The sequence below is a fragment of the Prinia subflava genome, chromosome 4 (assembly GCF_021018805.1).
Source record: "Prinia subflava isolate CZ2003 ecotype Zambia chromosome 4, Cam_Psub_1.2, whole genome shotgun sequence".
Taxonomy (NCBI): domain Eukaryota; kingdom Metazoa; phylum Chordata; class Aves; order Passeriformes; family Cisticolidae; genus Prinia; species Prinia subflava.
In genome coordinates this window covers 16,571,223-16,598,531 of record NC_086250.1, presented here as the reverse complement: position 1 = coordinate 16,598,531, position 27,309 = coordinate 16,571,223, and the positions used below count along the sequence as shown (strand labels likewise).

The window sequence follows — 27,309 nt, the reverse complement described above, 5'->3', positions numbered from 1 at the left end:
CTTGGCCGCAGGGCGAAAGAAGGAGCTGCAGGAGCTCTACCAGCTGGGCCCGCAGCTGGGCAGCGGCGGCTTCGGCACCGTTTTCTCGGGCATCCGCCTCTCGGACGGGAGGCCGGTGAGTGAGCGGGAAGGCCGGGCGTGCGGGGAGGGGCAGCGGCGGGCAAGGGCAGGCCTTGAGCTCAGCCCCCCCGTCTCGATGGCTGGCAGGTGGCCGTCAAACGCGTGGCCCGGGAGAGCGTCCTGCAGTGGGTCGAGCTGGTGAGTGAGCGGGGCCAGCGGCACAGAGCGGGCTGTGCCCCAAGCGTCCCCCGGGCGGGATGAATCCCCATCACCAGGGAGGCTGCCCGAGGGGCCACGGGGGCATGCCAGGCAGGGCCCGGCGCAGCCACAGGGCAGCGTCAGGCCCGCTGTAGGCGCTGTCTCCTCCTCACAGCCCGACGGCACCTGCGTTCCGATGGAGATCGCGCTCATGGAGAAGGTGGGCTCCGGCTGCCGCTTCATCATCCAGCTGCTGGACTGGTTTGAGCTGCCTGACAGCTTCGCGCTGGTGATGGAGCGTCCGGAGCGGTCGCGGGATCTCCTGCAGCTCCTGCGGGAGCACGGGTTCCTGAGCGAGGACAAGGCGCGCTGGCTCTTCTGCCAGGTGCTGTGCGCCGTGCAGCACTGCACCGCCTGCGGCGTCCTGCACCGGGACATCAAGCTGGAGAACCTCCTCGTGGACCCGGCATGCGGAGATCTGAAGCTGATTGACTTCGGCTGCGGCACCTTCCTCCAGGAGCGAGCCTTCACGCGATTTGCCGGTGAGCCGAGAGCCCCAGCCCGGGCCCTGCTCCCGGTGCCGGGCACTGCACGGCCCCGTTCCCTCCTCGGCCGTGGCCGTGGGGGGCGGCGTTCAGCCGGCTGCCGCCAGCCCTGTGGCACGGGGCGGAGCCGTGTCCCAGGAGCCGGCTGCCGGCCCTGCCCACACGGGGCGGGGGCCGCCAAAGCCGGGCCCCGGCCGCTCGGCTCGGCAGCCCTGCGAGGGCTGGGGCTGCCCCGTCGGCCTTGTCTGCCTTGCAGAAGGGGTTCTTGGCTTGGGCCGGAGGGCGCGGAGTGGCCTCGGGGGTGGGGGGAGGTTGTGGCCGGCAGTGCAGCCCCTGCCTCTGGCAGGAGGCTGGCGCCAGGCTCTGGAAGGCAGCAGCCTGCGGCTGGACAGCGCTGCCTGTGTCCCCTAGGAACACAGGCGTACAGCCCGCCCGAGTTGGTCGCCATGGGCTGCTACCGCGGCGATTCGGCCACCGTGTGGTCCCTGGGCGTGCTGCTGTACGCAATGGTGTGCGGGAGCCTCCCCTTCGAGGACAACCGCGCCATCGTGCTGGGGCAGCTCTTCTTCGGGCCGCAGGTCTCTCCAGGTTGGTACCCGGCCTCAAGCGGGCGGCTTTGGCAGACGGCAGCGCGCAGCCCGGCGCGGCCCTCCCGCAGCTCCGCGGCCCCTGCCCTCAAGGGCCGGCCGCAGGCAGGAGGCGGCCCCGTGCCGCCGGGCTCCGTGTGGCACACGCCGCCTGAAGGAGGGGGCCGTGTCCCGCCGGGCCGCCCTCCCGCACCGGGCACCGGCGGCGCTCTGGGCCCGGCGCGGGCTCTGAGCACACGCAGCACGGCCCGGGCCCCGCGGGCGTCGGGGGGCGCCGGGCACGAGCCTTCTGCAAGTGACCGCCGCTTTCTGCCTCCTCTCCGCAGAGTGCCAGCACCTCATCTGCTGGTGTCTGTCCAAGCACCCCCGCGGACAGGCCACAGCTGGAGGAGATCTTGCGCCACCCTTGGCTGCGGGGCTGGCGGTTTTGAGGCCTTGCCAGAGCCTCTGCAGCACCCAGGTACCCGGGCCCAGGCAGGACTCAATAAAAGAAAAAACACCAAACCAACCACAAACCAAAAAATAAAACAACCACCAACCCATTCCCGGCTGTCAGGTCTGGTGCTATTTGGACCATTTCCACTCCGAGCCGAGCCCCAATGTCCCCTCATAATGACCGCCAGCTTGAGGGAGGAGCCGCCATTTAAGGGAAGCCGTGAGGGGCAAGCAGTCACCCCGCAAAGAAATGGGGGTAATCTGGAAAACACCCACACATATCAAACACCCACCAGCTCCCCGAGTGAGGAGGGACCCTGGCAACTCCCAGAGTGACGCCAGCTCCTCTGGTCACTTTTGAAACGTCACCCCCGAAGGGCACGGGAGCAGGTGATTCCCCAATGTCAGCAGGCAAGCAGGTGAGGCAGAGGGCTGGCTTGCCTGAACAGGCATCTTCTCTGGGAAATAGCATGGAAAAGGAAGCTGTGTGCCCAGTGGAAAGCAGGTCACAGATGCTTCTTGCCACTGAAGGGAGAGATTTGGTGTGGCGAAAGCTCAGCTGGAGATGAAGGTGGCCAGAAATGTGAGGCACAATAAAAAGCAGTGTTTTCAAATACATTAAAGGGAAAAAAAATCATTGTAAAAGTAACATTGTCCCCTACCAGGATGTGGGATGGTCACCTCACAGACAGGGGCAGAGACACGGTACAGGTGTTTAATGCATTCTTTGCCTCTGTCTTCAACACTCATCCCTCCCTTCCCAGTGGAAAACGGTGCATTGTAGCAAGGACACAGCAGAGTTTTGGAAGAGGGCAAGCCCTGCTCAGCAGAAACCAAACCACCCCTGTTTGATTCACAGCATTCCCATCCAAGCCCAACACAGGCCAGCTTCTTGGAAGAAAGGAAGCCTATCCCAGTCAAAACCAGAGCGGTGGGAGCACCATGAGCGGTCTTTAACAAATCCTGATTTATTTAGATCAGAGGCACTGCAGAGGTCAGGGAGCTGCAAACAAATAACTCTTCCAGCCCTCGACCACCGTCTCAGGAGAGCTCCCCAGAGACAGAGGAACTTCCTTTGTGTCTGAAGGATCTTCCCAGGCAGAGAGGAGTGGGTATTTCCAGTTGGTAACGCTGCAGGGTCTTGGGAGCTGTGGACTTGACACGGCTGGCACCAGCACTCTTCCTGATGTGCCACCACTTGCTCCAGGAAAGGATTCATTGGAACAGGCTGACCTCTGCTTCTTACTTCCAGGCTTTTTCTGGCCACGGCCATCTTCAGGGATGAGCCAGTTCTGCCGAGCCCTGAGGCGGGCGGGGCACTGACGGCACAAAGGGGCCGAGCGCTGGCGTGAGGCAGGGCTGTGATGTTACAGGGGGTCCTGGCCACAGCACTGTGACATCACCCGCCACCCCTATATAAGCCGGGCCAGCCCCCGCAGCCGCCAGTGCGGTTGCCATGGGACGTGCCGGAGCCATGGGTGACGGTGGTGTCCTGCTCACCGCACTTGTCCTGCTGCTGGCCGCCGTGGCTGTCTGCTGGGCCATCGGCCACTGGCAACCACGGCGGCGGCACACACGGACAGCAGCGACGAGGAGCAAGCGCTCCCGCGTCCGGCCCAGAGGCTCTCGGAGGAAGCGAGGAGCCCCCGCGGCTCCCAGGTCCTGCGGGCCTCGGGCCACCTCTCACAAGCGGCCACGCGCTCCCCGCCAGCCCCACGCGCGGCGCCTGCAGCTGCCGCCGCTGCACGGCAGTGGCCCGCGAGCTGCAGGAACTGATGCTGCTGCTCTGGGCTGGCACTGGGACACGTGTGCCGCTCTACGCGGGGATGTGGCAGGCGCTGTGGGAAGGACTGGAGGAGCTGGGGAAGCGAGGCCACCTGCCCTGCTGCGGCTCCTTCAGATCCTCCACAAGCCTCCGTCCCCGCAAGAGGCTGCTCCCAGCAAGACTCTCCATCCCTGGGAGCGCCTCAACCCCTGCAAGGATGGCACAGCAGCGGAGACCCGCCATCCACGCAGGAGGTGCAGGCTGTCAGAGACCCTCCATCCTGCCAGGAGCCTCTGCTATCTCTGACAGCCTCCATCCCTCACAGAGGCTCAGTGAGACCTGTCGGCCTGCAGAAGGTGCAGAGCCCATGCACAGGTCTCCCAGCTCCCTTGGGCTCACGGACTTCAAGGGCACAACCCCGAGCCTTGACGTGGCCAGGGAAAGCCCTGAAGTCCAGATGGGAGCCCAGCCCGAGGCAGGGGAGCTCCAAGAGACCTGTCGGCCTGCAGAAGGTGCAGAGCCCATGCACAGGTCTCCCAGCTCCCTTGGGCTCACGGACTTCAAGGGCACAACCCCGAGCCTTGACGTGGCCAGGGAAAGCCCTGAAGTCCAGATGGGAGCCCAGCCCGAGGCAAGGGAGCTTTCCCAGGAGCAGCTGGCGGAGCAGCCAGCGTCCTGGCACCAGCAGGTGTCATCCCGCAGGTCCCAGGACGCTGTGTTGGCTGTGCCAGCTGGCAACAACCCCAGCCTGGTGGTGGAGCCGATCCTTGAGACACCAAGGAGTCTCCTCCATCCCCAGGAAGCTGCCGCACCACGGCTCTCGACTACCTCGAAGGCCTTCGTAAGAGCAGGTGAGAGGTCCTGAGGAGCTGTCAGAGGCTCCCCTGGGGCTCCTGACGGGCATGCCCAGGCCAGGCCGGGGCCCCTGAGAGTGGCCTAGTCCCTGGCTGCTTCCAGCGCCTCTGATGCCACGGCTTCAAAAGGCCCTCTCTGCTTTGCAGCTGCTCCTGGGACGCCCCCGGGCGAAGCCTCGGGCTGTAGCCCCGGCCGGCCACAAGAGCTGAGCGCGGCCCACGACGCCGGGGATAGAGACGGTGCCGCCCTGCCCCGCTGCCCTGCGCCTCCCGCAGCCGCCTCTGCGCCCTGCCCCGGCCCGGCCGTGCCGCTGGCCAGCCCCGGGGCTGCCGGGCGGGGGCCGCTGCCCGGCGCACAGCAGGAAGCAGGTCAGAGCAGCGGGGCCCGCGGCGGCTCGGCCCGCTTCACTTGCGGGCGCTCGGGGGGTTCCTGGGCGCAAGGCTGACGGCTCGCTCTTGGCCGCAGGGCGAAAGAAGGAGCTGCAGGAGCTCTACCAGCTGGGCCCGCAGCTGGGCAGCGGCGGCTTCGGCACCGTTTTCTCGGGCATCCGCCTCTCGGACGGGAGGCCGGTGAGTGAGCGGGAAGGCCGGGCGTGCGGGGAGGGGCAGCGGCGGGCAAGGGCAGGCCTTGAGCTCAGCCCCCCCGTCTCGATGGCTGGCAGGTGGCCGTCAAACGCGTGGCCCGGGAGAGCGTCCTGCAGTGGGTCGAGCTGGTGAGTGAGCGGGGCCAGCGGCACAGAGCGGGCTGTGCCCCAAGCGTCCCCCGGGCGGGATGAATCCCCATCACCAGGAAGGCTGCCCGAGGGGCCACGGGGGCATGCCAGGCAGGGCCCGGCGCAGCCACAGGGCAGCGTCAGGCCCGCTGTAGGCGCTGTCTCCTCCTCACAGCCCGACGGCACCTGCGTTCCGATGGAGATCGCGCTCATGGAGAAGGTGGGCTCCGGCTGCCGCTTCATCATCCAGCTGCTGGACTGGTTTGAGCTGCCTGACAGCTTCGCGCTGGTGATGGAGCGTCCGGAGCGGTCGCGGGATCTCCTGCAGCTCCTGCGGGAGCACGGGTTCCTGAGCGAGGACAAGGCGCGCTGGCTCTTCTGCCAGGTGCTGTGCGCCGTGCAGCACTGCACCGCCTGCGGCGTCCTGCACCGGGACATCAAGCTGGAGAACCTCCTCGTGGACCCGGCATGCGGAGATCTGAAGCTGATTGACTTCGGCTGCGGCACCTTCCTCCAGGAGCGAGCCTTCACGCGATTTGCCGGTGAGCCGAGAGCCCCAGCCCGGGCCCTGCTCCCGGTGCCGGGCACTGCACGGCCCCGTTCCCTCCTCGGCCGTGGCCGTGGGGGGCGGCGTTCAGCCGGCTGCCGCCAGCCCTGTGGCACGGGGCGGAGCCGTGTCCCAGGAGCCGGCTGCCGGCCCTGCCCACACGGGGCGGGGGCCGCCAAAGCCGGGCCCCGGCCGCTCGGCTCGGCAGCCCTGCGAGGGCTGGGGCTGCCCCGTCGGCCTTGTCTGCCTTGCAGAAGGGGTTCTTGGCTTGGGCCGGAGGGCGCGGAGTGGCCTCGGGGGTGGGGGGAGGTTGTGGCCGGCAGTGCAGCCCCTGCCTCTGGCAGGAGGCTGGCGCCAGGCTCTGGAAGGCAGCAGCCTGCGGCTGGACAGCGCTGCCTGTGTCCCCTAGGAACACAGGCGTACAGCCCGCCCGAGTTGGTCGCCATGGGCTGCTACCGCGGCGATTCGGCCACCGTGTGGTCCCTGGGCGTGCTGCTGTACGCAATGGTGTGCGGGAGCCTCCCCTTCGAGGACAACCGCGCCATCGTGCTGGGGCAGCTCTTCTTCGGGCCGCAGGTCTCTCCAGGTTGGTACCCGGCCTCAAGCGGGCGGCTTTGGCAGACGGCAGCGCGCAGCCCGGCGCGGCCCTCCCGCAGCTCCGCGGCCCCTGCCCTCAAGGGCCGGCCGCAGGCAGGAGGCGGCCCGTGCCGCCGGGCTCCGTGTGGCACACGCCGCCTGAAGGAGGGGGCCGTGTCCCGCCGGGCCGCCCTCCCGCACCGGGCACCGGCGGCGCTCTGGGCCCGGCGCGGCTCTGAGCACACGCAGCACGGCCCGGGCCCCGCGGGCGTCGGGGGGCGCCGGGCACGAGCCTTCTGCAAGTGACCGCCGCTTTCTGCCTCCTCTCCGCAGAGTGCCAGCACCTCATCTGCTGGTGTCTGTCCAAGCACCCCGCGGACAGGCCACAGCTGGAGGAGATCTTGCGCCACCCTTGGCTGCGGGGCTGGCGGTTTTGAGGCCTTGCCAGAGCCTCTGCAGCACCCAGGTACCCGGGCCCAGGCAGGACTCAATAAAAGAAAAAAACACCAAACCAACCACAAACCAAAAAATAAAACAACCACCAACCCATTCCCGGCTGTCAGGTCTGGTGCTATTTGGGACCATTTCCACTCCGAGCCGAGCCCCAATGTCCCCTCATAATGACCGCCAGCTTGAGGGAGGAGCCGCCATTTAAGGGAAGCCGTGAGGGGCAAGCAGTCACCCCGCAAAGAAATGGGGGTAATCTGGGAAAACACCCACACATATCAAACACCCACCAGCTCCCCGAGTGAGGAGGGACCCTGGCAACTCCCAGAGTGACGCCAGCTCCTCTGGTCACTTTTGAAACGTCACCCCCGAAGGGCACGGGAGCAGGTGATTCCCCAATGTCAGCAGGCAAGCAGGTGAGGCAGAGGGCTGGCTTGCCTGAACAGGCATCTTCTCTGGGAAATAGCATGGAAAAGGAAGCTGTGTGCCCAGTGGAAAGCAGGTCTTGCCACTGAAGGGAGAGATTTGGTGGTGGCGAAAGCTCAGCTGGAGATGAAGGTGGCCAGAAATGTGAGGCACAATAAAAAAGCAGTGTTTTCAAATACATTAAAGGGAAAAAAAAATCATTGTAAAAGTAACATTGTCCCCTACCAGGATGTGGATGGTCACCTCACAGACAGGGGCAGAGACACGGTACAGGTGTTTAATGCATTCTTTGCCTCTGTCTTCAACACTCATCCCTCCCTTCCCAGTGGAAAACGGTGCATTGTAGCAAGGGACACAGCAGAGTTTTGGAAGAGGGGCAAGCCCTGCTCAGCAGAAACCAAACCACCCCTGTTTGATTCACAGCATTCCCATCCAAGCCCAACACAGGCCAGCTTCTTGGAAGAAAGGAAGCCTATCCCAGTCAAAACCAGAGCGGTGGGAGCACCATGAGCGGTCTTTAACAAATCCTGATTTATTTAGATCAGAGGCACTGCAGAGGTCAGGGGAAGCAGGCAAACAAATAACTCTTCCAGCCCTCGACCACCGTCTCAGGAGAGCTCCCCAGAGACAGAGGAACTTCCTTTGTGTCTGAAGGATCTTCCCAGGCAGAGAGGAGTGGGTATTTCCAGTTGGTAACGCTGCAGGGTCTTGGGAGCTGTGGACTTGACACGGCTGGCACCAGCACTCTTCCTGATGTGCCACCACTTGCTCCAGGAAAGGATTCATTGGAACAGGCTGACCTCTGCTTCTTACTTCCAGGCTTTTTCTGGCCACGGCCATCTTCAGGGATGAGCCAGTTCTGCCGAGCCCTGAGGCGGGCGGGGCACTGACGGCACAAAGGGGCCGAGCGCTGGCTGTGAGGCAGGGCTGTGATGTTACAGGGGGGGTCCTGGCCACAGCACTGTGACATCACCCGCCACCCCTATATAAGCCGGGCCAGCCCCCGCAGCCGCCAGTGCGGTTGCCATGGGACGTGCCGGAGCCATGGGTGACGGTGGTGTCCTGCTCACCGCACTTGTCCTGCTGCTGGCCGCCGTGGCTGTCTGCTGGGCCATCGGCCACTGGCAACCACGGCGGCGGCACACACGGACAGCAGCGACGAGGAGCAAGCGCTCCCGCGTCCGGCCCAGAGGCTCTCGGAGGGAAGCGAGGAGCCCCCGCAGCTCCCAGGTCCTGCGGGCCTCGGGCCACCTCTCACAAGCGGCCACGCGCTCCCGCCAGCCCCACGCGCGGCGCCTGCAGCTGCCGCCGCTGCACGGCAGTGGCCCGCGAGCTGCAGGAACTGATGCTGCTGCTCTGGGCTGGCACTGGGACACGTGTGCCGCTCTACGCGGGGATGTGGCAGGCGCTGTGGGAAGGACTGGAGGAGCTGGGGAAGCGAGGCCACCTGCCCTGCTGCGGCTCCTTCAGATCCTCCACAAGCCTCCGTCCCCGCAAGAGGCTGCTCCCAGCAAGACTCTCCATCCCTGGGAGCGCCTCAACCCCTGCAAGGATGGCACAGCAGCGGAGACCCGCCATCCACGCAGGAGGTGCAGGCTGTCAGAGACCCTCCATCCTGCCAGGAGCCTCTGCTATCTCTGACAGCCTCCATCCCTCACAGAGGCTCAGTGAGACCTGTCGGCCTGCAGAAGGTGCAGAGCCCATGCACAGGTCTCCCAGCTCCCTTGGGCTCACGGACTTCAAGGGCACAACCCCGAGCCTTGACGTGGCCAGGGAAAGCCCTGAAGTCCAGATGGGAGCCCAGCCCGAGGCAAGGGAGCTTTCCCAGGAGCAGCTGGCGGAGCAGCCAGCGTCCTGGCACCAGCAGGTGTCATCCCGCAGGTCCCAGGACGCTGTGTTGGCTGTGCCAGCTGGCAACAGCCCCAGCCTGGTGGTGGAGCCGATCCTTGAGACACCAAGGAGTCTCCTCCATCCCCAGGAAGCTGCCGCACCACGGCTCTCGACTACCTCGAAGGCCTTCGTAAGAGCAGGTGAGAGGTCCTGAGGAGCTGTCAGAGGCTCCCCTGGGGCTCCTGACGGGCATGCCCAGGCCAGGCCGGGGCCCCTGAGAGTGGCCTAGTCCCTGGCTGCTTCCAGCGCCTCTGATGCCACGGCTTCAAAAGGCCCTCTCTGCTTTGCAGCTGCTCCTGGGACGCCCCCGGGCGAAGCCTCGGGCTGTAGCCCCGGCCGGCCACAAGAGCTGAGCGCGGCCCACGACGCCGGGGGATAGAGACGGTGCCGCCCTGCCCCGCTGCCCTGCGCCTCCCGCAGCCGCCTCTGCGCCCTGCCCCGGCCCGGCCGTGCCGCTGGCCAGCCCCGGGGCTGCCGGGCGGGGGCCGCTGCCCGGCGCACAGCAGGAAGCAGGTCAGAGCAGCGGGGCCCGCGGCGGCTCGGCCCGCTTCACTTGCGGGCGCTCGGGGGGTTCCTGGGCGCAAGGCTGACGGCTCGCTCTTGGCCGCAGGGCGAAAGAAGGAGCTGCAGGAGCTCTACCAGCTGGGCCCGCAGCTGGGCAGCGGCGGCTTCGGCACCGTTTTCTCGGGCATCCGCCTCTCGGACGGGAGGCCGGTGAGTGAGCGGGAAGGCCGGGCGTGCGGGGAGGGGCAGCGGCGGGCAAGGGCAGGCCTTGAGCTCAGCCCCCCCGTCTCGATGGCTGGCAGGTGGCCGTCAAACGCGTGGCCCGGGAGAGCGTCCTGCAGTGGGTCGAGCTGGTGAGTGAGCGGGGCCAGCGGCACAGAGCGGGCTGTGCCCCAAGCGTCCCCCGGGCGGGATGAATCCCCATCACCAGGAAGGCTGCCCGAGGGGCCACGGGGGCATGCCAGGCAGGGCCCGGCGCAGCCACAGGGCAGCGTCAGGCCCGCTGTAGGCGCTGTCTCCTCCTCACAGCCCGACGGCACCTGCGTTCCGATGGAGATCGCGCTCATGGAGAAGGTGGGCTCCGGCTGCCGCTTCATCATCCAGCTGCTGGACTGGTTTGAGCTGCCTGACAGCTTCGCGCTGGTGATGGAGCGTCCGGAGCGGGTCGCGGGATCTCCTGCAGCTCCTGCGGGAGCACGGGTTCCTGAGCGAGGACAAGGCGCGCTGGCTCTTCTGCCAGGTGCTGTGCGCCGTGCAGCACTGCACCGCCTGCGGCGTCCTGCACCGGGACATCAAGCTGGAGAACCTCCTCGTGGACCCGGCATGCGGAGATCTGAAGCTGATTGACTTCGGCTGCGGCACCTTCCTCCAGGAGCGAGCCTTCACGCGATTTGCCGGTGAGCCGAGAGCCCCAGCCCGGGCCCTGCTCCCGGTGCCGGGCACTGCACGGCCCCGTTCCCTCCTCGGCCGTGGCCGTGGGGGGCGGCGTTCAGCCGGCTGCCGCCAGCCCTGTGGCACGGGGCGGAGCCGTGTCCCAGGAGCCGGCTGCCGGCCCTGCCCACACGGGGCGGGGGCCGCCAAAGCCGGGCCCCGGCCGCTCGGCTCGGCAGCCCTGCGAGGGCTGGGGCTGCCCCGTCGGCCTTGTCTGCCTTGCAGAAGGGGTTCTTGGCTTGGGCCGGAGGGCGCGGAGTGGCCTCGGGGGTGGGGGGAGGTTGTGGCCGGCAGTGCAGCCCCTGCCTCTGGCAGGAGGCTGGCGCCAGGCTCTGGAAGGCAGCAGCCTGCGGCTGGACAGCGCTGCCTGTGTCCCCTAGGAACACAGGCGTACAGCCCGCCCGAGTTGGTCGCCATGGGCTGCTACCGCGGCGATTCGGCCACCGTGTGGTCCCTGGGCGTGCTGCTGTACGCAATGGTGTGCGGGAGCCTCCCCTTCGAGGACAACCGCGCCATCGTGCTGGGGCAGCTCTTCTTCGGGCCGCAGGTCTCTCCAGGTTGGTACCCGGCCTCAAGCGGGCGGCTTTGGCAGACGGCAGCGCGCAGCCCGGCGCGGCCCTCCCGCAGCTCCGCGGCCCCTGCCCTCAAGGGCCGGCCGCAGGCAGGAGGCGGCCCGTGCCGCCGGGCTCCGTGTGGCACACGCCGCCTGAAGGAGGGGGCCGTGTCCCGCCGGGCCGCCCTCCCGCACCGGGCACCGGCGGCGCTCTGGGCCCGGCGCGGCTCTGAGCACACGCAGCACGGCCCGGGCCCCGCGGGCGTCGGGGGGCGCCGGGCACGAGCCTTCTGCAAGTGACCGCCGCTTTCTGCCTCCTCTCCGCAGAGTGCCAGCACCTCATCTGCTGGTGTCTGTCCAAGCACCCCGCGGACAGGCCACAGCTGGAGGAGATCTTGCGCCACCCTTGGCTGCGGGGCTGGCGGTTTTGAGGCCTTGCCAGAGCCTCTGCAGCACCCAGGTACCCGGGCCCAGGCAGGACTCAATAAAAGAAAAAAACACCAAACCAACCACAAACCAAAAAATAAAACAACCACCAACCCATTCCCGGCTGTCAGGTCTGGTGCTATTTGGGACCATTTCCACTCCAAGCCGAGCCCCAATGTCCCCTCATAATGACCGCCAGCTTGAGGGAGGAGCCGCCATTTAAGGGAAGCCGTGAGGGGCAAGCAGTCACCCCGCAAAGAAATGGGGGTAATCTGGGAAAACACCCACACATATCAAACACCCACCAGCTCCCCGAGTGAGGAGGGACCCTGGCAACTCCCAGAGTGACGCCAGCTCCTCTGGTCACTTTTGAAACGTCACCCCCGAAGGGCACGGGAGCAGGTGATTCCCCAATGTCAGCAGGCAAGCAGGTGAGGCAGAGGGCTGGCTTGCCTGAACAGGCATCTTCTCTGGGAAATAGCATGGAAAAGGAAGCTGTGTGCCCAGTGGAAAGCAGGTCACAGATGCTTCTTGCCACTGAAGGGAGAGATTTGGTGTGGCGAAAGCTCAGCTGGAGATGAAGGTGGCCAGAAATGTGAGGCACAATAAAAAGCAGTGTTTTCAAATACATTAAAGGGAAAAAAAATCATTGTAAAAGTAACATTGTCCCCTACCAGGATGTGGATGGTCACCTCACAGACAGGGGCAGAGACACGGTACAGGTGTTTAATGCATTCTTTGCCTCTGTCTTCAACACTCATCCCTCCCTTCCCAGTGGAAAACGGTGCATTGTAGCAAGGGACACAGCAGAGTTTTGGAAGAGGGCAAGCCCTGCTCAGCAGAAACCAAACCACCCCTGTTTGATTCACAGCATTCCCATCCAAGCCCAACACAGGCCAGCTTCTTGGAAGAAAGGAAGCCTATCCCAGTCAAAACCAGAGCGGTGGGAGCACCATGAGCGGTCTTTAACAAATCCTGATTTATTTAGATCAGAGGCACTGCAGAGGTCAGGGAGCTGCAAACAAATAACTCTTCCAGCCCTCGACCACCGTCTCAGGAGAGCTCCCCAGAGACAGAGGAACTTCCTTTGTGTCTGAAGGATCTTCCCAGGCAGAGAGGAGTGGGTATTTCCAGTTGGTAACGCTGCAGGGTCTTGGGAGCTGTGGACTTGACACGGCTGGCACCAGCACTCTTCCTGATGTGCCACCACTTGCTCCAGGAAAGGATTCATTGGAACAGGCTGACCTCTGCTTCTTACTTCCAGGCTTTTTCTGGCCACGGCCATCTTCAGGGATGAGCCAGTTCTGCCGAGCCCTGAGGCGGGCGGGGCACTGACGGCACAAAGGGGCCGAGCGCTGGCGTGAGGCAGGGCTGTGATGTTACAGGGGGTCCTGGCCACAGCACTGTGACATCACCCGCCACCCCTATATAAGCCGGGCCAGCCCCCGCAGCCGCCAGTGCGGTTGCCATGGGACGTGCCGGAGCCATGGGTGACGGTGGTGTCCTGCTCACCGCACTTGTCCTGCTGCTGGCCGCCGTGGCTGTCTGCTGGGCCATCGGCCACTGGCAACCACGGCGGCGGCACACACGGACAGCAGCGACGAGGAGCAAGCGCTCCCGCGTCCGGCCCAGAGGCTCTCGGAGGAAGCGAGGAGCCCCCGCGGCTCCCAGGTCCTGCGGGCCTCGGGCCACCTCTCACAAGCGGCCACGCGCTCCCGCCAGCCCCACGCGCAGCGCCTGCAGCTGCCGCCGCTGCACGGCAGTGGCCCGCGAGCTGCAGGAACTGATGCTGCTGCTCTGGGCTGGCACTGGGACACGTGTGCCGCTCTACGCGGGGATGTGGCAGGCGCTGTGGGAAGGACTGGAGGAGCTGGGGAAGCGAGGCCACCTGCCCTGCTGCGGCTCCTTCAGATCCTCCACAAGCCTCCGTCCCCGCAAGAGGCTGCTCCCAGCAAGACTCTCCATCCCTGGGAGCGCCTCAACCCCTGCAAGGATGGCACAGCAGCGGAGACCCGCCATCCACGCAGGAGGTGCAGGCTGTCAGAGACCCTCCATCCTGCCAGGAGCCTCTGCTATCTCTGACAGCCTCCATCCCTCACAGAGGCTCAGTGAGACCTGTCGGCCTGCAGAAGGTGCAGAGCCCATGCACAGGTCTCCCAGCTCCCTTGGGCTCACGGACTTCAAGGGCACAACCCCGAGCCTTGACGTGGCCAGGGAAAGCCCTGAAGTCCAGATGGGAGCCCAGCCCGAGGCAGGGGAGCTCCAAGAGACCTGTCGGCCTGCAGAAGGTGCAGAGCCCATGCACAGGTCTCCCAGCTCCCTTGGGCTCACGGACTTCAAGGGCACAACCCCGAGCCTTGACGTGGCCAGGGAAAGCCCTGAAGTCCAGATGGGAGCCCAGCCCGAGGCAAGGGAGCTTTCCCAGGAGCAGCTGGCGGAGCAGCCAGCGTCCTGGCACCAGCAGGTGTCATCCCGCAGGTCCCAGGACGCTGTGTTGGCTGTGCCAGCTGGCAACAGCCCCAGCCTGGTGGTGGAGCCGATCCTTGAGACACCAAGGAGTCTCCTCCATCCCCAGGAAGCTGCCGCACCACGGCTCTCGACTACCTCGAAGGCCTTCGTAAGAGCAGGTGAGAGGTCCTGAGGAGCTGTCAGAGGCTCCCCTGGGGCTCCTGACGGGCATGCCCAGGCCAGGCCGGGGCCCCTGAGAGTGGCCTAGTCCCTGGCTGCTTCCAGCGCCTCTGATGCCACGGCTTCAAAAGGCCCTCTCTGCTTTGCAGCTGCTCCTGGGACGCCCCCGGGCGAAGCCTCGGGCTGTAGCCCCGGCCGGCCACAAGAGCTGAGCGCGGCCCACGACGCCGGGGATAGAGACGGTGCCGCCCTGCCCCGCTGCCCTGCGCCTCCCGCAGCCGCCTCTGCGCCCTGCCCCGGCCCGGCCGTGCCGCTGGCCAGCCCCGGGGCTGCCGGGCGGGGGCCGCTGCCCGGCGCACAGCAGGAAGCAGGTCAGAGCAGCGGGGCCCGCGGCGGCTCGGCCCGCTTCACTTGCGGGCGCTCGGGGGGTTCCTGGGCGCAAGGCTGACGGCTCGCTCTTGGCCGCAGGGCGAAAGAAGGAGCTGCAGGAGCTCTACCAGCTGGGCCCGCAGCTGGGCAGCGGCGGCTTCGGCACCGTTTTCTCGGGCATCCGCCTCTCGGACGGGAGGCCGGTGAGTGAGCGGGAAGGCCGGGCGTGCGGGGAGGGGCAGCGGCGGGCAAGGGCAGGCCTTGAGCTCAGCCCCCCCGTCTCGATGGCTGGCAGGTGGCCGTCAAACGCGTGGCCCGGGAGAGCGTCCTGCAGTGGGTCGAGCTGGTGAGTGAGCGGGGCCAGCGGCACAGAGCGGGCTGTGCCCCAAGCGTCCCCCGGGCGGGATGAATCCCCATCACCAGGGAGGCTGCCCGAGGGGCCACGGGGGCATGCCAGGCAGGGCCCGGCGCAGCCACAGGGCAGCGTCAGGCCCGCTGTAGGCGCTGTCTCCTCCTCACAGCCCGACGGCACCTGCGTTCCGATGGAGATCGCGCTCATGGAGAAGGTGGGCTCCGGCTGCCGCTTCATCATCCAGCTGCTGGACTGGTTTGAGCTGCCTGACAGCTTCGCGCTGGTGATGGAGCGTCCGGAGCGGTCGCGGGATCTCCTGCAGCTCCTGCGGGAGCACGGGTTCCTGAGCGAGGACAAGGCGCGCTGGCTCTTCTGCCAGGTGCTGTGCGCCGTGCAGCACTGCACCGCCTGCGGCGTCCTGCACCGGGACATCAAGCTGGAGAACCTCCTCGTGGACCCGGCATGCGGAGATCTGAAGCTGATTGACTTCGGCTGCGGCACCTTCCTCCAGGAGCGAGCCTTCACGCGATTTGCCGGTGAGCCGAGAGCCCCAGCCCGGGCCCTGCTCCCGGTGCCGGGCACTGCACGGCCCCGTTCCCTCCTCGGCCGTGGCCGTGGGGGGCGGCGTTCAGCCGGCTGCCGCCAGCCCTGTTGCACGGGGCGGAGCCGTGTCCCAGGAGCCGGCTGCCGGCCCTGCCCACACGGGGCGGGGGCCGCCAAAGCCGGGCCCCGGCCGCTCGGCTCGGCAGCCCTGCGAGGGCTGGGGCTGCCCCGTCGGCCTTGTCTGCCTTGCAGAAGGGGTTCTTGGCTTGGGCCGGAGGGCGCGGAGTGGCCTCGGGGGTGGGGGGAGGTTGTGGCCGGCAGTGCAGCCCCTGCCTCTGGCAGGAGGCTGGCGCCAGGCTCTGGAAGGCAGCAGCCTGCGGCTGGACAGCGCTGCCTGTGTCCCCTAGGAACACAGGCGTACAGCCCGCCCGAGTTGGTCGCCATGGGCTGCTACCGCGGCGATTCGGCCACCGTGTGGTCCCTGGGCGTGCTGCTGTACGCAATGGTGTGCGGGAGCCTCCCCTTCGAGGACAACCGCGCCATCGTGCTGGGGCAGCTCTTCTTCGGGCCGCAGGTCTCTCCAGGTTGGTACCCGGCCTCAAGCGGGCGGCTTTGGCAGACGGCAGCGCGCAGCCCGGCGCGGCCCTCCCGCAGCTCCGCGGCCCCTGCCCTCAAGGGCCGGCCGCAGGCAGGAGGCGGCCCGTGCCGCCGGGCTCCGTGTGGCACACGCCGCCTGAAGGAGGGGGCCGTGTCCCGCCGGGCCGCCCTCCCGCACCGGGCACCGGCGGCGCTCTGGGCCCGGCGCGGCTCTGAGCACACGCAGCACGGCCCGGGCCCCGCGGGCGTCGGGGGGCGCCGGGCACGAGCCTTCTGCAAGTGACCGCCGCTTTCTGCCTCCTCTCCGCAGAGTGCCAGCACCTCATCTGCTGGTGTCTGTCCAAGCACCCCGCGGACAGGCCACAGCTGGAGGAGATCTTGCGCCACCCTTGGCTGCGGGGCTGGCGGTTTTGAGGCCTTGCCAGAGCCTCTGCAGCACCCAGGTACCCGGGCCCAGGCAGGACTCAATAAAAGAAAAAAACACCAAACCAACCACAAACCAAAAAATAAAACAACCACCAACCCATTCCCGGCTGTCAGGTCTGGTGCTATTTGGGACCATTTCCACTCCGAGCCGAGCCCCAATGTCCCCTCATAATGACCGCCAGCTTGAGGGAGGAGCCGCCATTTAAGGGAAGCCGTGAGGGGCAAGCAGTCACCCCGCAAAGAAATGGGGGTAATCTGGGAAAACACCCACACATATCAAACACCCACCAGCTCCCCGAGTGAGGAGGGACCCTGGCAACTCCCAGAGTGACGCCAGCTCCTCTGGTCACTTTTGAAACGTCACCCCCGAAGGGCACGGGAGCAGGTGATTCCCCAATGTCAGCAGGCAAGCAGGTGAGGCAGAGGGCTGGCTTGCCTGAACAGGCATCTTCTCTGGGAAATAGCATGGAAAAGGAAGCTGTGTGCCCAGTGGAAAGCAGGTCACAGATGCTTCTTGCCACTGAAGGGAGAGATTTGGTGTGGCGAAAGCTCAGCTGGAGATGAAGGTGGCCAGAAATGTGAGGCACAATAAAAAGCAGTGTTTTCAAATACATTAAAGGGAAAAAAAATCATTGTAAAAGTAACATTGTCCCCTACCAGGATGTGGATGGTCACCTCACAGACAGGGGCAGAGACACGGTACAGGTGTTTAATGCATTCTTTGCCTCTGTCTTCAACACTCATCCCTCCCTTCCCAGTGGAAAACGGTGCATTGTAGCAAGGGACACAGCAGAGTTTTGGAAGAGGGCAAGCCCTGCTCAGCAGAAACCAAACCACCCCTGTTTGATTCACAGCATTCCCATCCAAGCCCAACACAGGCCAGCTTCTTGGAAGAAAGGAAGCCTATCCCAGTCAAAACCAGAGCGGTGGGAGCACCATGAGCGGTCTTTAACAAATCCTGATTTATTTAGATCAGAGGCACTGCAGAGGTCAGGGAGCTGCAAACAAATAACTCTTCCAGCCCTCGACCACCGTCTCAGGAGAGCTCCCCAGAGACAGAGGAACTTCCTTTGTGTCTGAAGGATCTTCCCAGGCAGAGAGGAGTGGGTATTTCCAGTTGGTAACGCTGCAGGGTCTTGGGAGCTGTGGACTTGACACGGCTGGCACCAGCACTCTTCCTGATGTGCCACCACTTGCTCCAGGAAAGGATTCATTGGAACAGGCTGACCTCTGCTTCTTACTTCCAGGCTTTTTCTGGCCACGGCCATCTTCAGGGATGAGCCAGTTCTGCCGAGCCCTGAGGCGGGCGGGGCACTGACGGCACAAAGGGGCCGAGCGCTGGCGTGAGGCAGGGCTGTGATGTTACAGGGGGTCCTGGCCACAGCACTGTGACATCACCCGCCACCCCTATATAAGCCGGGCCAGCCCCCGCAGCCGCCAGTGCGGTTGCCATGGGACGTGCCGGAGCCATGGGTGACGGTGGTGTCCTGCTCACCGCACTTGTCCTGCTGCTGGCCGCCGTGGCTGTCTGCTGGGCCATCGGCCACTGGCAACCACGGCGGCGGCACACACGGACAGCAGCGACGAGGAGCAAGCGCTCCCGCGTCCGGCCCAGAGGCTCTCGGAGGAAGCGAGGAGCCCCCGCAGCTCCCAGGTCCTGCGGGCCTCGGGCCACCTCTCACAAGCGGCCACGCGCTCCCGCCAGCCCCACGCGCGGCGCCTGCAGCTGCCGCCGCTGCACGGCAGTGGCCCGCGAGCTGCAGGAACTGATGCTGCTGCTCTGGGCTGGCACTGGGACACGTGTGCCGCTCTACGCGGGGATGTGGCAGGCGCTGTGGGAAGGACTGGAGGAGCTGGGGAAGCGAGGCCACCTGCCCTGCTGCGGCTCCTTCAGATCCTCCACAAGCCTCCGTCCCCGCAAGAGGCTGCTCCCAGCAAGACTCTCCATCCCTGGGAGCGCCTCAACCCCTGCAAGGATGGCACAGCAGCGGAGACCCGCCATCCACGCAGGAGGTGCAGGCTGTCAGAGACCCTCCATCCTGCCAGGAGCCTCTGCTATCTCTGACAGCCTCCATCCCTCACAGAGGCTCAGTGAGACCTGTCGGCCTGCAGAAGGTGCAGAGCCCATGCACAGGTCTCCCAGCTCCCTTGGGCTCACGGACTTCAAGGGCACAACCCCGAGCCTTGACGTGGCCAGGGAAAGCCCTGAAGTCCAGATGGGAGCCCAGCCCGAGGCAAGGGAGCTTTCCCAGGAGCAGCTGGCGGAGCAGCCAGCGTCCTGGCACCAGCAGGTGTCATCCCGCAGGTCCCAGGACGCTGTGTTGGCTGTGCCAGCTGGCAACAGCCCCAGCCTGGTGGTGGAGCCGATCCTTGAGACACCAAGGAGTCTCCTCCATCCCCAGGAAGCTGCCGCACCACGGCTCTCGACTACCTCGAAGGCCTTCGTAAGAGCAGGTGAGAGGTCCTGAGGAGCTGTCAGAGGCTCCCCTGGGGCTCCTGACGGGCATGCCCAGGCCAGGCCGGGGCCCCTGAGAGTGGCCTAGTCCCTGGCTGCTTCCAGCGCCTCTGATGCCACGGCTTCAAAAGGCCCTCTCTGCTTTGCAGCTGCTCCTGGGACGCCCCCGGGCGAAGCCTCGGGCTGTAGCCCCGGCCGGCCACAAGAGCTGAGCGCGGCCCACGACGCCGGGGATAGAGACGGTGCCGCCCTGCCCCGCTGCCCTGCGCCTCCCGCAGCCGCCTCTGCGCCCTGCCCCGGCCCGGCCGTGCCGCTGGCCAGCCCCGGGGCTGCCGGGCGGGGGCCACTGCCCGGCGCACAGCAGGAAGCAGGTCAGAGCAGCGGGGCCCGCGGCGGCTCGGCCCGCTTCACTTGCGGGCGCTCGGGGGGTTCCTGGGCGCAAGGCTGACGGCTCGCTCTTGGCCGCAGGGCGAAAGAAGGAGCTGCAGGAGCTCTACCAGCTGGGCCCGCAGCTGGGCAGCGGCGGCTTCGGCACCGTTTTCTCGGGCATCCGCCTCTCGGACGGGAGGCCGGTGAGTGAGCGGGAAGGCCGGGCGTGCGGGGAGGGGCAGCGGCGGGCAAGGGCAGGCCTTGAGCTCAGCCCCCCCGTCTCGATGGCTGGCAGGTGGCCGTCAAACGCGTGGCCCGGGAGAGCGTCCTGCAGTGGGTCGAGCTGGTGAGTGAGCGGGGCCAGCGGCACAGAGCGGGCTGTGCCCCAAGCGTCCCCCGGGCGGGATGAATCCCCATCACCAGGAAGGCTGCCCGAGGGGCCACGGGGGCATGCCAGGCAGGGCCCGGCGCAGCCACAGGGCAGCGTCAGGCCCGCTGTAGGCGCTGTCTCCTCCTCACAGCCCGACGGCACCTGCGTTCCGATGGAGATCGCGCTCATGGAGAAGGTGGGCTCCGGCTGCCGCTTCATCATCCAGCTGCTGGACTGGTTTGAGCTGCCTGACAGCTTCGCGCTGGTGATGGAGCGTCCGGAGCGGTCGCGGGATCTCCTGCAGCTCCTGCGGGAGCACGGGTTCCTGAGCGAGGACAAGGCGCGCTGGCTCTTCTGCCAGGTGCTGTGCGCCGTGCAGCACTGCACCGCCTGCGGCGTCCTGCACCGGGACATCAAGCTGGAGAACCTCCTCGTGGACCCGGCATGCGGAGATCTGAAGCTGATTGACTTCGGCTGCGGCACCTTCCTCCAGGAGCGAGCCTTCACGCGATTTGCCGGTGAGCCGAGAGCCCCAGCCCGGGCCCTGCTCCCGGTGCCGGGCACTGCACGGCCCCGTTCCCTCCTCGGCCGTGGCCGTGGGGGGCGGCGTTCAGCCGGCTGCCGCCAGCCCTGTGGCACGGGGCGGAGCCGTGTCCCAGGAGCCGGCTGCCGGCCCTGCCCACACGGGGCAGGGGCCGCCAAAGCCGGGCCCCGGCCGCTCGGCTCGGCAGCCCTGCGAGGGCTGGGGCTGCCCCGTCGGCCTTGTCTGCCTTGCAGAAGGGGTTCTTGGCTTGGGCCGGAGGGCGCGGAGTGGCCTCGGGGGTGGGGGGAGGTTGTGGCCGGCAGTGCAGCCCCTGCCTCTGGCAGGAGGCTGGCGCCAGGCTCTGGAAGGCAGCAGCCTGCGGCTGGACAGCGCTGCCTGTGTCCCCTAGGAACACAGGCGTACAGCCCGCCCGAGTTGGTCGCCATGGGCTGCTACCGCGGCGATTCGGCCACCGTGTGGTCCCTGGGCGTGCTGCTGTACGCAATGGTGTGCGGGAGCCTCCCCTTCGAGGACAACCGCGCCATCGTGCTGGGGCAGCTCTTCTTCGGGCCGCAGGTCTCTCCAGGTTGGTACCCGGCCTCAAGCGGGCGGCTTTGGCAGACGGCAGCGCGCAGCCCGGCGCGGCCCTCCCGCAGCTCCGCGGCCCCTGCCCTCAAGGGCCGGCCGCAGGCAGGAGGCGGCCCGTGCCGCCGGGCTCCGTGTGGCACACGCCGCCTGAAGGAGGGGGCCGTGTCCCGCCGGGCCGCCCTCCCGCACCGGGCACCGGCGGCGCTCTGGGCCCGGCGCGGCTCTGAGCACACGCAGCACGGCCCGGGCCCCGCGGGCGTCGGGGGGCGCCGGGCACGAGCCTTCTGCAAGTGACCGCCGCTTTCTGCCTCCTCTCCGCAGAGTGCCAGCACCTCATCTGCTGGTGTCTGTCCAAGCACCCCGCGGACAGGCCACAGCTGGAGGAGATCTTGCGCCACCCTTGGCTGCGGGGCTGGCGGTTTTGAGGCCTTGCCAGAGCCTCTGCAGCACCCAGGTACCCGGGCCCAGGCAGGACTCAATAAAAGAAAAAAACACCAAACCAACCACAAACCAAAAAATAAAACAACCACCAACCCATTCCCGGCTGTCAGGTCTGGTGCTATTTGGGACCATTTCCACTCCGAGCCGAGCCCCAATGTCCCCTCATAATGACCGCCAGCTTGAGGGAGGAGCCGCCATTTAAGGGAAGCCGTGAGGGGCAAGCAGTCACCCCGCAAAGAAATGGGGGTAATCTGGGAAAACACCCACACATATCAAACACCCACCAGCTCCCCGAGTGAGGAGGGACCCTGGCAACTCCCAGAGTGACGCCAGCTCCTCTGGTCACTTTTGAAACGTCACCCCCGAAGGGCACGGGAGCAGGTGATTCCCCAATGTCAGCAGGCAAGCAGGTGAGGCAGAGGGCTGGCTTGCCTGAACAGGCATCTTCTCTGGGAAATAGCATGGAAAAGGAAGCTGTGTGCCCAGTGGAAAGCAGGTCACAGATGCTTCTTGCCACTGAAGGGAGAGATTTGGTGTGGCGAAAGCTCAGCTGGAGATGAAGGTGGCCAGAAATGTGAGGCACAATAAAAAGCAGTGTTTTCAAATACATTAAAGGGAAAAAAAATCATTGTAAAAGTAACATTGTCCCCTACCAGGATGTGGATGGTCACCTCACAGACAGGGGCAGAGACACGGTACAGGTGTTTAATGCATTCTTTGCCTCTGTCTTCAACACTCATCCCTCCCTTCCCAGTGGAAAACGGTGCATTGTAGCAAGGGACACAGCAGAGTTTTGGAAGAGGGCAAGCCCTGCTCAGCAGAAACCAAACCACCCCTGTTTGATTCACAGCATTCCCATCCAAGCCCAACACAGGCCAGCTTCTTGGAAGAAAGGAAGCCTATCCCAGTCAAAACCAGAGCGGTGGGAGCACCATGAGCGGTCTTTAACAAATCCTGATTTATTTAGATCAGAGGCACTGCAGAGGTCAGGGAGCTGCAAACAAATAACTCTTCCAGCCCTCGACCACCGTCTCAGGAGAGCTCCCCAGAGACAGAGGAACTTCCTTTGTGTCTGAAGGATCTTCCCAGGCAGAGAGGAGTGGGTATTTCCAGTTGGTAACGCTGCAGGGTCTTGGGAGCTGTGGACTTGACACGGCTGGCACCAGCACTCTTCCTGATGTGCCACCACTTGCTCCAGGAAAGGATTCATTGGAACAGGCTGACCTCTGCTTCTTACTTCCAGGCTTTTTCTGGCCACGGCCATCTTCAGGGATGAGCCAGTTCTGCCGAGCCCTGAGGCGGGCGGGGCACTGACGGCACAAAGGGGCCGAGCGCTGGCGTGAGGCAGGGCTGTGATGTTACAGGGGGTCCTGGCCACAGCACTGTGACATCACCCGCCACCCCTATATAAGCCGGGCCAGCCCCCGCAGCCGCCAGTGCGGTTGCCATGGGACGTGCCGGAGCCATGGGTGACGGTGGTGTCCTGCTCACCGCACTTGTCCTGCTGCTGGCCGCCGTGGCTGTCTGCTGGGCCATCGGCCACTGGCAACCACGGCGGCGGCACACACGGACAGCAGCGACGAGGAGCAAGCGCTCCCGCGTCCGGCCCAGAGGCTCTCGGAGGAAGCGAGGAGCCCCCGCGGCTCCCAGGTCCTGCGGGCCTCGGGCCACCTCTCACAAGCGGCCACGCGCTCCCGCCAGCCCCACGCGCGGCGCCTGCAGCTGCCGCCGCTGCACGGCAGTGGCCCGCGAGCTGCAGGAACTGATGCTGCTGCTCTGGGCTGGCACTGGGACACGTGTGCCGCTCTACGCGGGGATGTGGCAGGCGCTGTGGGAAGGACTGGAGGAGCTGGGGAAGCGAGGCCACCTGCCCTGCTGCGGCTCCTTCAGATCCTCCACAAGCCTCCGTCCCCGCAAGAGGCTGCTCCCAGCAAGACTCTCCATCCCTGGGAGCGCCTCAACCCCTGCAAGGATGGCACAGCAGCGGAGACCCGCCATCCACGCAGGAGGTGCAGGCTGTCAGAGACCCTCCATCCTGCCAGGAGCCTCTGCTATCTCTGACAGCCTCCATCCCTCACAGAGGCTCAGTGAGACCTGTCGGCCTGCAGAAGGTGCAGAGCCCATGCACAGGTCTCCCAGCTCCCTTGGGCTCACGGACTTCAAGGGCACAACCCCGAGCCTTGACGTGGCCAGGGAAAGCCCTGAAGTCCAGATGGGAGCCCAGCCCGAGGCAGGGGAGCTCCAAGAGACCTGTCGGCCTGCAGAAGGTGCAGAGCCCATGCACAGGTCTCCCAGCTCCCTTGGGCTCACGGACTTCAAGGGCACAACCCCGAGCCTTGACGTGGCCAGGGAAAGCCCTGAAGTCCAGATGGGAGCCCAGCCCGAGGCAAGGGAGCTTTCCCAGGAGCAGCTGGCGGAGCAGCCAGCGTCCTGGCACCAGCAGGTGTCATCCCGCAGGTCCCAGGACGCTGTGTTGGCTGTGCCAGCTGGCAACAGCCCCAGCCTGGTGGTGGAGCCGATCCTTGAGACACCAAGGAGTCTCCTCCATCCCCAGGAAGCTGCCGCACCACGGCTCTCGACTACCTCGAAGGCCTTCGTAAGAGCAGGTGAGAGGTCCTGAGGAGCTGTCAGAGGCTCCCCTGGGGCTCCTGACGGGCATGCCCAGGCCAGGCCGGGGCCCCTGAGAGTGGCCTAGTCCCTGGCTGCTTCCAGCGCCTCTGATGCCACGGCTTCAAAAGGCCCTCTCTGCTTTGCAGCTGCTCCTGGGACGCCCCCGGGCGAAGCCTCGGGCTGTAGCCCCGGCCGGCCACAAGAGCTGAGCGCGGCCCACGACGCCGGGGATAGAGACGGTGCCGCCCTGCCCCGCTGCCCTGCGCCTCCCGCAGCCACCTCTGCGCCCTGCCCCAGCCCGGCCGTGCCGCTGGCCAGCCCCGGGGCTGCCGGGCGGGGGCCGCTGCCCGGCGCACAGCAGGAAGCAGGTCAGAGCAGCGGGGCCCGCGGCGGCTCGGCCCGCTTCACTTGCGGGCGCTCGGGGGGTTCCTGGGCGCAAGGCTGACGGCTCGCTCTTGGCCGCAGGGCGAAAGAAGGAGCTGCAGGAGCTCTACCAGCTGGGCCCGCAGCTGGGCAGCGGCGGCTTCGGCACCGTTTTCTCGGGCATCCGCCTCTCGGACGGGAGGCCGGTGAGTGAGCGGGAAGGCCGGGCGTGCGGGGAGGGGCAGCGGCGGGCAAGGGCAGGCCTTGAGCTCAGCCCCCCCGTCTCGATGGCTGGCAGGTGGCCGTCAAACGCGTGGCCCGGGAGAGCGTCCTGCAGTGGGTCGAGCTGGTGAGTGAGCGGGGCCAGCGGCACAGAGCGGGCTGTGCCCCAAGCGTCCCCCGGGCGGGATGAATCCCCATCACCAGGGAGGCTGCCCGAGGGGCCACGGGGGCATGCCAGGCAGGGCCCGGCGCAGCCACAGGGCAGCGTCAGGCCCGCTGTAGGCGCTGTCTCCTCCTCACAGCCCGACGGCACCTGCGTTCCGATGGAGATCGCGCTCATGGAGAAGGTGGGCTCCGGCTGCCGCTTCATCATCCAGCTGCTGGACTGGTTTGAGCTGCCTGACAGCTTCGCGCTGGTGATGGAGCGTCCGGAGCGGTCGCGGGATCTCCTGCAGCTCCTGCGGGAGCACGGGTTCCTGAGCGAGGACAAGGCGCGCTGGCTCTTCTGCCAGGTGCTGTGCGCCGTGCAGCACTGCACCGCCTGCGGCGTCCTGCACCGGGACATCAAGCTGGAGAACCTCCTCGTGGACCCGGCATGCGGAGATCTGAAGCTGATTGACTTCGGCTGCGGCACCTTCCTCCAGGAGCGAGCCTTCACGCGATTTGCCGGTGAGCCGAGAGCCCCAGCCCGGGCCCTGCTCCCGGTGCCGGGCACTGCACGGCCCCGTTCCCTCCTCGGCCGTGGCCGTGGGGGGCGGCGTTCAGCCGGCTGCCGCCAGCCCTGTTGCACGGGGCGGAGCCGTGTCCCAGGAGCCGGCTGCCGGCCCTGCCCACACGGGGCGGGGGCCGCCAAAGCCGGGCCCCGGCCGCTCGGCTCGGCAGCCCTGCGAGGGCTGGGGCTGCCCCGTCGGCCTTGTCTGCCTTGCAGAAGGGGTTCTTGGCTTGGGCCGGAGGGCGCGGAGTGGCCTCGGGGGTGGGGGGAGGTTGTGGCCGGCAGTGCAGCCCCTGCCTCTGGCAGGAGGCTGGCGCCAGGCTCTGGAAGGCAGCAGCCTGCGGCTGGACAGCGCTGCCTGTGTCCCCTAGGAACACAGGCGTACAGCCCGCCCGAGTTGGTCGCCATGGGCTGCTACCGCGGCGATTCGGCCACCGTGTGGTCCCTGGGCATGCTGCTGTACGCAATGGTGTGCGGGAGCCTCCCCTTCGAGGACAACCGCGCCATCGTGCTGGGGCAGCTCTTCTTCGGGCCGCAGGTCTCTCCAGGTTGGTACCCGGCCTCAAGCGGGCGGCTTTGGCAGACGGCAGCGTGCAGCCCGGCGCGGCCCTCCCGCAGCTCCGCAGCCCCTGCCCTCAAGGGCCGGCCGCAGGCAGGAGGCGGCCCGTGCCGCCGGGCTCCGTGTGGCACACGCCGCCTGAAGGAGGGGGCCGTGTCCCGCCGGGCCGCCCTCCCGCACCGGGCACCGGCGGCGCTCTGGGCCCGGCGCGGCTCTGAGCACACGCAGCACGGCCCGGGCCCCGCGGGCGTCGGGGGGCGCCGGGCACGAGCCTTCTGCAAGTGACCGCCGCTTTCTGCCTCCTCTCCGCAGAGTGCCAGCACCTCATCTGCTGGTGTCTGTCCAAGCACCCCGCGGACAGGCCACAGCTGGAGGAGATCTTGCGCCACCCTTGGCTGCGGGGCTGGCGGTTTTGAGGCCTTGCCAGAGCCTCTGCAGCACCCAGGTACCCGGGCCCAGGCAGGACTCAATAAAAGAAAAAAACACCAAACCAACCACAAACCAAAAAATAAAACAACCACCAACCCATTCCCGGCTGTCAGGTCTGGTGCTATTTGGGACCATTTCCACTCCGAGCCGAGCCCCAATGTCCCCTCATAATGACCGCCAGCTTGAGGGAGGAGCCGCCATTTAAGGGAAGCCGTGAGGGGCAAGCAGTCACCCCGCAAAGAAATGGGGGTAATCTGGGAAAACACCCACACATATCAAACACCCACCAGCTCCCCGAGTGAGGAGGGACCCTGGCAACTCCCAGAGTGACGCCAGCTCCTCTGGTCACTTTTGAAACGTCACCCCCGAAGGGCACGGGAGCAGGTGATTCCCCAATGTCAGCAGGCAAGCAGGTGAGGCAGAGGGCTGGCTTGCCTGAACAGGCATCTTCTCTGGGAAATAGCATGGAAAAGGAAGCTGTGTGCCCAGTGGAAAGCAGGTCACAGATGCTTCTTGCCACTGAAGGGAGAGATTTGGTGTGGCGAAAGCTCAGCTGGAGATGAAGGTGGCCAGAAATGTGAGGCACAATAAAAAGCAGTGTTTTCAAATACATTAAAGGGAAAAAAAATCATTGTAAAAGTAACATTGTCCCCTACCAGGATGTGGATGGTCACCTCACAGACAGGGGCAGAGACACGGTACAGGTGTTTAATGCATTCTTTGCCTCTGTCTTCAACACTCATCCCTCCCTTCCCAGTGGAAAACGGTGCATTGTAGCAAGGGACACAGCAGAGTTTTGGAAGAGGGCAAGCCCTGCTCAGCAGAAACCAAACCACCCCTGTTTGATTCACAGCATTCCCATCCAAGCCCAACACAGGCCAGCTTCTTGGAAGAAAGGAAGCCTATCCCAGTCAAAACCAGAGCGGTGGGAGCACCATGAGCGGTCTTTAACAAATCCTGATTTATTTAGATCAGAGGCACTGCAGAGGTCAGGGAGCTGCAAACAAATAACTCTTCCAGCCCTCGACCACCGTCTCAGGAGAGCTCCCCAGAGACAGAGGAACTTCCTTTGTGTCTGAAGGATCTTCCCAGGCAGAGAGGAGTGGGTATTTCCAGTTGGTAACGCTGCAGGGTCTTGGGAGCTGTGGACTTGACACGGCTGGCACCAGCACTCTTCCTGATGTGCCACCACTTGCTCCAGGAAAGGATTCATTGGAACAGGCTGACCTCTGCTTCTTACTTCCAGGCTTTTTCTGGCCACGGCCATCTTCAGGGATGAGCCAGTTCTGCCGAGCCC

The 27,309-nt window shown here is 65.9% G+C and overlaps 4 protein-coding genes across 4 annotated transcripts; all 4 read left to right on the top strand.

Annotated features, from left to right (window-relative positions):
- Window positions 1-3,177, top strand: LOC134549287 (collagen alpha-1(I) chain-like). Its single transcript, XM_063394857.1, has 2 exons — window positions 1-1,740; window positions 3,078-3,177. The coding sequence occupies exons 1-2, from the start codon at window positions 455-457 to the stop codon at window positions 3,175-3,177; spliced, it is 1,386 nt and encodes a 461-aa protein (XP_063250927.1). The 5' UTR covers window positions 1-454.
- Window positions 3,178-3,299: 122 nt separating this feature from the next.
- LOC134549286 (uncharacterized) lies at window positions 3,300-7,111 on the top strand. Its single transcript, XM_063394856.1, has 6 exons — window positions 3,300-3,484; window positions 3,537-4,441; window positions 4,592-4,684; window positions 4,911-5,014; window positions 5,107-5,161; window positions 5,235-7,111. The coding sequence occupies exons 1-6, from the start codon at window positions 3,300-3,302 to the stop codon at window positions 6,584-6,586; spliced, it is 2,694 nt and encodes an 897-aa protein (XP_063250926.1). The 3' UTR covers window positions 6,587-7,111.
- Window positions 7,112-12,942: 5,831 nt separating this feature from the next.
- Window positions 12,943-18,010, top strand: LOC134549285 (uncharacterized). The gene is made up of 4 exons (XM_063394855.1): window positions 12,943-14,083; window positions 14,234-14,326; window positions 14,553-14,660; window positions 14,805-18,010. Exons 1-4 carry the CDS (start codon window positions 12,943-12,945, stop codon window positions 16,226-16,228), a joined length of 2,766 nt encoding a protein of 921 aa, XP_063250925.1. The 3' UTR covers window positions 16,229-18,010.
- On the top strand, window positions 17,841-21,426 carry LOC134549284 (uncharacterized). Its single transcript, XM_063394854.1, has 5 exons — window positions 17,841-18,825; window positions 18,976-19,068; window positions 19,295-19,398; window positions 19,491-19,545; window positions 19,619-21,426. Exons 1-5 carry the CDS (start codon window positions 17,841-17,843, stop codon window positions 20,968-20,970), a joined length of 2,589 nt encoding a protein of 862 aa, XP_063250924.1. The 3' UTR covers window positions 20,971-21,426.
- Window positions 21,427-27,309: the final 5,883 nt, after the last annotated feature.